Genomic DNA, 12578 nt, shown 5'->3' with positions numbered 1-12578 from the left:
GCAGATTCTGCCTAGTTCCGAGCTGAGGGTTTTTTCAACCTGTAACTTGTTCTTGTCAGAGACCAGCAGGGCTGAGTCGTCCGCAAACAGGAACAAGTTGCAGTCACAAGCTGACGACATGTCATTTGCATAAATTAGGAACAGTAGCGGTCCTAGTATGCTTCCTTGTGGAACACCACAGCTCACTGTGAGGGGGGGGGATAGGGTACCGTTTACCTCCACCATCTGTTCCCTCCCCTCAAGGTAGGATTGCATCCAGCTCACTGATAGACTATCAAAACCAATTGCTTTTAGCTTGTCAATCAGAATGGAGTGATTGACCGTGTCAAAGGCCTTTTGTAGGTCCAGCATGACCATGCCGCAGTATTTGCCTGCGTCCACCTCTTGTTTGATGTGGTCATTCAAATAGAGAAGGCATGTGTCAGTGGAGTGGGATGTTCTGAAGCCAGATTGGAATTCGTAGATTAGATTTTTTTCCGCTAGGTACTTTTCGACCTGTTCGTAGACTATTTTTTCCATGACTTTCGAGATGGAGGTGAGAATAGAAACAGGGCGGTAGTTGCCTGGGTCTAATTTGCTGCCCTTTTTGTGCAGAGGGGTCACCCTCGCAATTTTGAAGTCCTTGGGGACGTGTCCCTGTTTTATGGAGAGGTTTATTATGTGTGTGATGATTGGGGTGATGGCGGCTGCTGAGTCTCTGAGGAATTTGGAGGGGATGTTGTCATGGCCAGTGGCCTTGTTAGGTTGGAGGGCGCTCAGTTTGTTGAGTACCTCATCTGTTGTTACCATTTCCAGCTTGAAGTCGTCCTTGCGGACCCCTAGGTTTTTGTAGTAAGCTACTATGTGTTCTACCCCATAAAGCCCTGAGTGGGAGGGTAGTTTGTTTACCAGTGTTGTGGCTATGTTTGTGAAGAAAATGTTTAAGTAATTGGCTACATCCAGCTTGTCTGTGATGAGCGTGTTGTCCGTTTTTATGTTTATGTTTGAGAATCTGGTTTTAAGTTTTTTACTGCATCCTAGTTGATTATTGAGTAATTTCCAAAGTTCACGTGGTTTGTTTTTGTTTTCCTCAGTTTTGTCATTGATGAAATTCTTTTTTGCAGTTTTGATCATGGAGTTTACGTCGTTTCTTAGTCTGTTTCTTTCTAGTTTGAGTTCAGTCACGTGGGCCGATCAGATCTAAAGTTGTTCTACTGCTGACACAAATACGCGTTGGTTCTTTGATCAGTTAGGATTAGGGTTAAGTTATAGTTAGTTTAAGGTAACAGTGTGGTTAAGGTAACAGTGTGGTTAGGGTTAAGGTTAGTTTAAGGTAACAGTGTGGTTAAGGTTAGTTTAAGGTAACAGTGTGGTTAGGGTTATGGTTAGTTTACAGTGACAGTGTGGTTAAGGTTAGGGTTTGGGTGAGGCTATCAGAAAAGTGTGTCTCTGTAGTCTTGAGGTAAAGGCATGCGAGTGTCCAGGGTTCATCTTAGTTTCCCGTTGTTCATCTTAGTCTGAAGCCTAGTAAGCCTGATATCTCCCTTAGTCTGAAGCCTAGTAAGCCTGATATCTCCCTTAGTCTGAAGCCTAGTAAGACTAATATCTCCCTTAGTCTGAAGCCTAGTAATCCTGATATCTCCCTTAGTCTGAAGCCTAGTAAGACTAATATCTCCCTTAGTCTGAAGCCTAGTAAGACTAATATCTCCCTTAGTCTGAAGCCTAGTAATCCTGATATCTCCCTTAGTCTGAAGCCTAGTAAGACTAATATCTCCCTTAGTCTGAAGCCTAGTAAGCCTGATATCTCCCTTAGTCTGAAGCCTAGTAATCCTGATATCTCCCTTAGTCTGAAGCCTAGTAAGACTAATATCTCCCTTAGTCTGAAGCCTAATCCTGATATCTCCCTTAGTCTGAAGCCTAGTAAGACTAATATCTCCCTTAGTCTGAAGCCTAGTAAGACTAATATCTCCCTTAGTCTGAAGCCTAGTAAGACTAATATCTCCCTTAGTCTGAAGCCTAGTAAGCCTGATATCTCCCTTAGTCTGAAGCCTAGTAAGCCTGATATCTCCCTTAGTCTGAAGCCTAGTAATCCTGATATCCCTTAGTCTGAAGCCTAGTAAGACTAATATCTCCCTTAGTCTGAAGCCTAATCCTGATATCTCCCTTAGTCTGAAGCCTAGTAAGACTAATATCTCCCTTAGTCTGAAGCCTAGTAAGCCTGATATATCCCTTAGTCTGAAGCCTAATCCTGATATCTCCCTTAGTCTGAAGCCTAGTAAGACTAATATCTCCCTTAGTCTGAAGCCTAGTAAGACTAACATCTCCCTTAGTCTGAAGCCTAGTAAGACTAATATCTCCCTTGGTCTGAAGCCTAATCCTGATATCTCCCTTAGTCTGAAGCCTAGTACGACTAATATCTCCCTTAGTCTGAAGCCTAGTAAGCCTGATGGCTCCCTTAGTCTGAAGCCTAGTAAGACGAATATCTCCCATTAGTCTGAAGCCTAGTAAGACTAATATTTCCCTTAGTCTGAAGCCTAATCCTGATATCTCCCTTAGTCTGAAGCCTAGTAAGACTAATATCTCCCTTAGTCTGAAGCCTAGTAAGCCTGATATCTCCCTTAGTCTGAAGCCTAGTAAGACTAATATCTCCCTTAGTCTGAAGCCTAGTAAGCCTAATATCTCCCTTAGTCTGAAGCCTAGTAAGACTAATATCTCCCTTAGTCTGAAGCCTAGTAAGACTAATATCTCCCTTAGTCTGAAGCCTAGTAAGACTAATATCTCCCTTAGTCTGAAGCCTAATCCTGATATCTCCCTTAGTCTGAAGCCTAGTAAGACTAATATCTCCCTTAGTCTGAAGCCTAGTAAGCCTAATATTTCCCTTAGTCTGAAGCCTAGTAAGACTAATATCTCTGGTTAATAACATCTGGTTGATGTGCGGTTTCCCATGTGGGGGACCAGGTTCAGATCCATGTTGTTACACACAGACCCACAGCATCTGTATGAAGTGTAATATTTCTATCTGATTTAACAGGATTAAAAAAGTAGAGTTTTAGTCACCAAACATGTGTGTGAGCTTGTAAACTTGTGTGGATGAAAACACACAGACTCAAACACTGGATGCTTCACACACACACACACACACACACACACACACACACGCACACGCAAAGAGACTCTCACACCGGATGCTTCACACACACACGCACACACACACACACACACACACACACACACACGCAAAGAGACTCTCACACCGGAAGCTACCCACATAGACACACCAGATGCTTCACACACACACACACACACACACACACACACACACACACACACACACACACACACAGACACAGACACAGACACAGACACAGACACAGACACAGACACACACAGACACACGCCACACACACACACACACTTTGTTACATGTCTGGCTGTGTGATGTCAACTTGTCAGCATGAAATAACCGCACCAGGATAGCTTAGCAAGTAGATAATCAGACGTTGTCGCTTTTGGAATTTACTCCACACCCATTTATTATTAAAAACATTGAATCAGGGCTATGAAATTACAATGCCTGGTCATACAGCATTCATTCAATGTACATAATCAACAAATAGTTTTTCACAGACACAAGCCACATCGTTGAGAAGCATCCAGCTGCACAGCCGGAGAGCAAGGCTCCCAGGGCCGCGCTTTGGGGGCCGCGCTGTGAGGTCCGCGCTGTGGTTGGAGTATTGCGGCTTGGTCTCTGTGCACGAGACTGTGAGGAACGTGCGAAAACAATCGAAAGTAAGTAACGTTAGTGCATAACTAACACTTTAATAACTAAAAAGGAATATAAATATAGGAGAATTTGACAACCAAATTAACTATGATGGCGCAAGGGATTGAGATATAATAATTATTGTGTCTAATGGCACTGACTTCAACGACCGTAGCCTAAGTATTAACCTGCAAAACTAATCGTTAGTCCAACATTAGTTTAACGTTCTGTTATATTTCAATTGCCTTACTTACTTACTGCCTAAATATATGGTAACGGTATACTCTTGCTATACAGTATGTGGATATGATAAGTAAATGTATGATAAGATATGATGAAGTAAATAAGGAATGGTGAATATTACATGTATGTGTATACTGGATATTAACAGCAGTATTATAGGCATACAGCAGTATTGTACAGCAGTATTGTACAGCCAGCAATATTATACATTATTATACATGACTATTCTATGCAAGTAGGCTATGTCTAAGCTATTTTACAGTATTATACACGACCTATGTGCAATATGCATAAGACTATGAGCTATATGTGGGTATGTCCGGTTGTCTTGTGGTCAAAGTTATGTATGTGGAATCGTATAAGAATGTTCAATTTGACCAATTAGGCCCTTTCTTTTTCTAGATGCATATCACCATTAAAAATGGTGAATCTTGATGCACCACATGCTGCCAGCACTTTCATTGCCCTTTCTGCAATACATCCTTATTCAAACGAACAAGGTTGAGAGGTCCATTTTAAGCAGGCAGTTTCCTATGAAGGTAAAGTTGGCCAACATTCTCTGGGAAATGCAAATGGCTTTACAGTAGAGACCATTAGAGAAATTAATCAAAACTAACCCTTCTGTGATGTCTGTGGCAGGTAATAGGTATATGATTCAGATGTTGTAGCATATTCAATTGACAAATGATCTCTCTCTCTCTCTCTCTCTCTCTCTCTCTCTCTCTCTCTCAGGGGAAGGAGTCCAGCTGGCACTGCATAGCTGTTCCTCCATCCATCCACCTATCTATTCTTCCCTACCTCCTTGTCAATAAAAAAATATAAACAAATAAAGCCGTTCCGTCCTCTGAGCTTTTAAAATTGACAAACTGGTTTAGGCAACTTAGATCACAAGTCAGTTTTGGGAAAGTTATGTGAACACAGAAGAGCTTGTGATAACGGCTGCAGTGGCTACTTTTGTGTTATATTGTTAAGATATTGTGTGAGCAAATAAAAATAAAAATACATTTTATGAAGTATAGTTAATATAACTATATATTAATTTGAATGTAATGTATTAATGTATACTAACTATACATAATATTTTTAATTAATGTATAGTTAATTTACTCATACAGTATGCACATCCTCTGGCCTGTTTGTAGAACTTCCCTGTGTTGTTGACAAAGCTAAACCCTATTGATATGAAGTCGAATGGGAACATGAGAGGATTCAAGATTCAAGATTGTTTATTGTCATGTGCACAGTTAAACAGACAGTTTGCCATACAATGAAAATCTTACTTTGCTAGTCTCTGTTCAGTATTGCACTACTGAGTTATTTGCTGCTATGTTTCAATATAATAATAATAAGAAGAAGAAGAATTATAATTAATACTTTTGAGTTTTTATTTGTTAGCATGGAAAAGCAAAGAAACGTGATTGTCAGTTGTGTATACAGAGCTCCAGATTCAGCATTGAAGGACTGCATGGAGGTGTTATTTGCCCAGACTCAGAAGGTTACATTCATCTGCGGGGATAAATCACTGTACATTCTATATTGCTCACTAATAAATACTACCATATCTGAACTACTGTGTGGAGATTTGGGGTAACACTTATAAAAGTAACTTAAAACCATTATGCACACTACAAAAAAGAGCAATTGGGATTATCAATAAGGTAGGATATCTGGAACACACAAACACACTGTTTTTAAAATCACATGCCATGAAACTCAGGGACCTGGCTGAATTTAAGACTGCACAAATCATGTTTAAAGCACGAAACAATTCACTCCCGGGTTACTTTTCGATCGCGTGACATTGTTCAGACGGGTTACTTTTCGATCGCGTGACATTGTTCAGAAAGTTTGGTGCACTTGACAAATCGCTGTGTGAAAGCAAACCGAACCAAATTAAGAATGCAACCTAACTGCACCCCCCCCCCCCCCCCCCCCCAGTGACAAACATGGCACTCTGCAACCTAAATAATAATGTAATAAAAACGTGGGTTATATGATCATTAGCAGGGAAAACTGATGTTTGTCAAAATGCCCTTCAATAACCAACTGCACAGCCGGGGTACAAAAGAGTAACAACTGTATTAGATAAAAGCACCAATGATGATCAGATCATAGTTACAGGGGACACGGGGTTAATAATCAGGCACCGTAAAGTGCTTCTGTTATATAAGTAACTGATCACAGTCGATATACAACAATATGGAACACACAATAGTGGATACAATGTAAAATGGGTTAGGGTCATTACAGGGTTAATGCCCAATCGCCTCTACGAGCGGAACGTAACACATTTCATTCAACCAGTTTCGCAGAATGTATCTGAGAAGAAGGTATTTGACCACGTGACGACCGGCCGCGTTGTTATGCAAAGTGGTGCGCGTGCAGCGCGTTCCTGTGTGCACGCGCGCGCGCACCAATAATGACCCGCGTGGGTCCCTCCCTGCTGCTCCTCCTGACGTCATCACCCGCGCTCACTCGCGTCACAATAACAACAGAAATATAATAATGCGCACATGTTGTGTGTGACTGACTGTTACAACTTCTGATTAGTCATCATCACTTTTATTTGTTATTTCTTGTTTAGATGACCGTCGACTCACAATGGATCCCAACACAGTAGGTAAGATGATCTTACTGTCCGAGGGGAACAGAAGAGCGAGGCGGGCACATGAGCTGCAGACATATCCTGATCACCCGGAGAGATTTGACCACAGTGATGAAGTGCTGTGTGGAGAGAGTCTGACTGGACGCTGCTACTGGGAGGTAGAGGTCGAGGGATATGTTGATGTAGGAGTGGCGTACGGGAGCATCAACAGGAAAGGAGGGGGAGGCCCGGGGGGCAGAAGAAACAGCGACAAGCTCTGGTTCTGTAACATTTATCATGACGGGGATGGTTCTCTCTTTACTTTCTATCACAACCGTGGAGCAGACTCCGTGTTTGTCCCGGGTCCCTACCTCCCCCCCTACAGACTCGGAGTGTATCTGGACTGGCCCGCTGGCATCCTGGCATTCTACCAGGTCTCCGCTGATGACGACACACTGACCCACCTTCACACCTACAACACCACGTTCACTGAACCCCTCTACCCGTGGTTTTACATCATCTACTATGGAGAGGTGACCTTGTGCAGAGCATACCAGAGTAATGACGTGAGTATTTCTGTTGGCATCTTCCTGACCTGCATATACACTGTATATATCATTGTCAAATTAAGTGTTGATAGCGTGGATTAATTACCATGAAGAGATGCTATAGCATTGAATGAATGAATGAATGAATGAAAACTTTATTTAACAGATTGCAGAATGGGTACAATACAGTATACGGCTCAATACACACAATTGTTAAGGGGATGCAGACCAGAGAAAGGCGTTTGTCTTGTTTACATCAGGGTCCCCCATTTTCAATTCATAGTGTAATAATAATGTGTAATTGTGTAGTGTGTAATTACTGAGAAAGTTGCCATCGTTAATATAGTACGGTACTTTGATTTAAATGTCTCAAGCTATAATCTTCTGTGCAATAATATACATTTCCTTAGTTTTTTTTTTTTTTTTTTTACATTAAAAAAAAAAATTATAAACCTTTGGACATTTTCCCCGGAGACAACCGAATGAAACCAATAGATAAGAGGTTGCTGTTACAATGTCATAAAGATAATAAAACTGGGATTGCACTCGCTATTTGCATATCAATAGCGCCGGTCGTCAGGTGTGTTAAATACGACCGGCGCTATTGATATGTAAATAGCGAGTACTTATCTGGGCTTGCGCCCCCGTCCCATGAAGAACGCATGCCTGGAGACAACCGAATGAAACCAATAGATAAGAGATTGCTGTTACAATGTCATAAAGATAATAAAACCCCACGTTATCAAAATAGATTTGACTGTGACGTATGGGAATTCTAGTTTGGTCAAACTTTAGCACAGTATTGATGTTGGTATCTTTTAGAAAACAACACGTTCTGTTCCTTTTTTGTATTCCAGTCCTGGACGAGCTTCACACCTGACGTGTCAACTGTCTCTACAAGCACCGTATACAAGTAACCACATTTTAATACAGGCTCTTCTGTTTCCCCTGCCCTTCAAGACGTTAACATTTGAATCTGTACAAATTCTAAATAACAATTTACTTTGAATTGCCATACTTGGTTTGAACTTATATGTTATAGAAAGTGGAGTATACACACACAGTAAATTTCGCAGAGTAGATTTTACTCAAACTGAGTACATTTTACTCAAACTGAGTAACATTTTAGTAAGTTTGAGTAGTAGTAGTTGAGTAGTTTGAGTAAAATTTACTCTGCAAAATTTACTCTGTGAAATTTACTGTGCACTAAGCCTAATATCTCCCTTGGCCTGAAGCCTATAAGACTAATCTCCCTTAGGCTGATGCCTAGTAAGACTAATATCTCACTTAGTCTGAAGCCTAGTAAGCCTAAAATCTCACTTAGTCTGAAGCCTAGTAAACCAGACCCACAGCAACTGTATGAAGTGTGATATTTGTATTTGATTTATCAAGATTAAATAAGTAGAGTTTTAGTCACCAAACATGCATGTTGTGAGAGTGTACCTCTCTGCTGTTCCAAGAACTATAGCTATTCAGATGGAGCCCTAATGTTTCATGGCTTTAGAAAGGAACTTAACTTCAATTCGAGCAAAGCTTGGATGTGTTCTCTATTGCACGTGTGCCTATATTGGGACAGAATTATTGGACTGGAGGAACTGAATATATTGCTATCATTATTAAACGTCAGTTTCTGCATCACTGTAGGGAAAACAGACATTAGTATAAATCTGATTCTTTGGTTATAACCTGCATCTGAATCGTTCTGATACAGGTGTTCCTATGGTGTCTCAGGTTCAGGTTATATAAACACACATACTAATAATTATAGAGCCAACGTTATAGTTGTTTGAATCTTTGCCCCAGATTCAGGTTATATAAAAACAGATGGTATATAAAGCCAACATCATGTAATCTTTCTAATACAGCAGTTACTATTGTGTGCCCCAGGTCCAGGTTGCCCAGTGCAGGTGTGTTCGAGTGTGATTCCACAGGGCTGGTGTTTGGAGTGGAGGGGGAGAGGGAGGTGCAGTACGAGACCGTCCCATGGGACGAGAGCCTCCTCCAGTCAGATGGCAGGACTCCTGCAGGTCCTCTGTTCAGGATCCAGTGTCCTCAGGGCTCTGTCTCCCAGCTACAGCTCCCACACTGTTTAACTTCAGATTCAGGTAAGTCAGTGTTTGTTGATGACATATTGCTAATTATTTGCACATTATTAATCTAATAACCTTATGAAACGGTAGCACTTTGGGCGACATTGTTGACATGACATTATACATAGGAAAACTATATAATGCCCCAAGTCTTCATACAGTACACTCACAATATTTGAATAGATGAGATTCAAAACACAATGTTTATTATATATTAATAACAACAACAGTTTGACACAGTGTTAGGATGCATCTCAAATGGATATTCGGGGTCTCAGCTTTCATTGATATTTGGTGATTATTTGAAGAATATAACTGACATTTATTAAATCAATGATTTAATTAATAGATTTTTACCAATGCAAGGAATGCACAGGAATGTGCCTTAAGGCCCTCCCATAGTCGAGCGGACCATACACGGAGCAAACTCCTGCATGCTCAAAGCGGACCGAAAGGGTACTCAAAGCAGACCCACAGCAGAGTCCAAGTGCGAAGCTCCTATTTTCTGACGTGCGGACATCTGCGGTGCCCACTTGGTGTCACACAAACTGGCGCGAGGCGTAAACTGGCGCGAGACATGTAGGAAATTGGTCCACGGAGATCCGCTCGACTATGAAAGCTCAAAGAGTCCAGTGGACCTCCGCAGAGTCCAGTCCGTGTACAGTCCGCTCGACTATGGGAGCACCTTTAGGGACACTCAGTACACTCAGCACATAGGTCTGCTGTCAAACAATACACTCAGCACATAGGTCTGCTGTCAAACAATACACTCAGCACATAGGTCTGCTGTCAAACAATACACTCAGTACATAGGCCTGGTGTCAAACAATACACAGCACATATCCCTGCTGTCAGACAATACACTCAGCACATAGGCCTGCTGTCAAACAATACACTCAGTACATATCCCTGCTGTCAGACAATACACTCAGCACATATCCCTGCTGTCAGACAATACACTCAGCACATAGCCCTGCTGTCAGACAATACACTCAGTACATACTATAGGCCTGCTGTCACACAATACACTCAGCACATAGTTCTGCTGTCACACAATACACTCAGCACATAGGCCTGCTGTCACACAATACACTCAGTACATACTATAGGTCTGCTGTCACACAATACACTCAGTACATACTATAGGCCTGCTGTCACACAATACACTCAGTACATACTATAGGCCTGCTGTCACACAATACACTCAGTACATACTATAGGCCTGCTGTCACACAATACACTCAGTACATACTATAGGTCTGCTGTCACACAATACACTCAGTACATACTATAGGCCTGCTGTCACACAATACACTCAGTACATACTATAGGCCTGCTGTCACACAATACACTCAGTACATACTATAGGTCTGCTGTCACACAATACACTCAGCACATACTATAGGTCTGCTGTCACACAATACACTCAGCACATACTATAGGTCTGCTGTCACACAATACACTCAGCACATACTATAGGCCTGCTGTCACACAATACACTCAGCACATAGCCCTGCTGTCACACTATACACTCAGCACAAGGGTCTGTTTGCCCTATCGGTTATATTGTGCGTTACAACAAATATATTATTTGAATCTGAATATATACTATGAGTAAAAGTAAACAGTATACACAAGCACAGCACATAGGTATACAACCAGTATACACAAGGTACCCTAACTGGCATGATATACGTCATACGTTGTAGTCCGTGCAGGTTTTGGTGGTTAAGAGTCAGACATTCCTAGTAATGCATAATACAAAAACAATAGAGAAACAGAGGTATGAAACAACGTACAACATACGTACAGCATACGTGATCACACTGTCCGTCTGCAACACTACTATCACCAACATCTAAGAAGGGAGATCCCCCCTTGAATGGCCCTTCTAAGGTTTCTCTCCTCCACACTGCCTGTGGAGCTTTTTTTCCCCCTATTGTTAGGTTTTAGTGAGTTTTTCCTTACCTTCGCGTGGGGTATGTCTGGGAGTGCTTGCATTCTTTCATTTATTTGCATCCATCTAAAAATGTTTGCAGGTGAAAGGGTTAACCTTCTGTATTGCGGTAGTGAAAGGGTTAGCGTTAGCCCTTTGTGGTGTGGTAGTGAAAGCGTTAAAAAAGCTGTGACAATAAAATGATGTGAGTCTGAGCCGGCTCTGTTTCTCCGTGTCTGATGCCCCGTTTCTGTCCCTTCCCCTCCAGGTGGACAGGCAGCCGTGGCAGGAGGAGACGCCGGCTCCTCCTCTGCTCCTCGTCCTCCTGCTCCTCCCGCAATCTCTGCTCAGACTGGTGCAGTCGTCACTGCTCATAACATGACTGGCAACACTTTTCATGGACCGGTTAACATCACTTCTCCAGCAGGACACCAGCCTATCCACCCCCCCAAACGGCGTTCTTGTTGCTATTTGTGAAAATAATCCCACAGCGCACCCGCCGTCAACTGACGCTGGGCCGCAAGGAACAGTAGATAGTTGGCCCGGTCCCTCCCGCTGTGCGACGCACCCAAGGGGGGACCCCGACAGAAAGGGCCGGTTTGATACGGGAGAAGCTGTCATCAAACTGGTTGACACACACCCCCCCCCTGAACACCCATCTAGCGCATGCTGAGGAGTTGTTCTGCAGCTAGACACGCAAGGCATGAGGGGCATGGGCTCCTACACGCCGAAGCCCTGCAGTGATATTGCTATCACCCAAATCACGCTCCCCTCTTCTTTGCAGACCACTGCCGCTCTCACGGGAGTGGGAGACATCAGCGTGATACTAGGGCTGGGCGATATGGCCTAAATATGATATCACGATATTTTCTGACCTTTCGGCGATACACGATACACATCACGATGTTTTTCTTTTTTACCCCAAACAATTCATTATGAGGCTTACCAAGACAGTATTTGAGTTTGCAAGCTAACATTAAAGACAAAATAAAATACCCATGCATTTAGCATTTTTATATTAGATTTAGATTATTAGATTATATATTGCATATGAGATATTATATGATTTAGATATGAAATATGATGAATTGAAAATGGGGGACCCTGATGTAAACAAGACTAAAGTCTTTCTCTGGTCTGCATCCCCTTAACAATTGTATGTATTGAGCTGTACTGTACCCATTCTGCAATATGTTAAAGTTTTAAATCAATCAATCAATAAATAGCATTTTAGCATTTTTATGAAACTACTGTATATATGTATGTCTCTAAATGTTTTGATGAATTGAAAATGGAGGACCCTTATGTAAAAAAGCCGAAAGTCTTTTTCTGGTCTTCATCCTCCTGTACTGTATTGTACCCATTCTGCAACCTTTTAATACAGTTTTCATTCATTCATTCTGACGGAAACATAATCATTTTGATTGACAGTCGA

At 41.9% G+C, this 12578-nt stretch overlaps 1 protein-coding gene across 1 annotated transcript in view; it reads left to right on the top strand.

The window, feature by feature from the left end:
• Nucleotides 1–12242, top strand: part of LOC311232586 (uncharacterized protein) — a 44605-nt gene extending 32363 nt beyond the window's left edge. The window contains exons 4-7 of the mRNA XM_084319447.1: nt 6570–7102; nt 7975–8030; nt 9005–9222; nt 11412–12242. Coding sequence (XP_084175573.1) covers nt 6570–7102; nt 7975–8030; nt 9005–9222; nt 11412–11620 — 1016 coding nt within the window. The 3' untranslated portion in view covers nt 11621–12242. The remainder of the gene's footprint in view (nt 1–6569; nt 7103–7974; nt 8031–9004; nt 9223–11411) is intronic.
• The last annotated feature ends 336 nt before the right edge of the window (nt 12243–12578 follow it).

Source organism: Notolepis coatsorum, assembly GCF_963971535.1.
Source record: "Notolepis coatsorum genome assembly, chromosome: 7".
In the NCBI taxonomy this organism is placed as follows: Eukaryota; Metazoa; Chordata; class Actinopteri; order Aulopiformes; family Paralepididae; genus Notolepis; species Notolepis coatsorum.
Note: the sequence above shows the minus strand (reverse complement) of the source record. Positions and strands in the feature narration are given on the sequence as shown.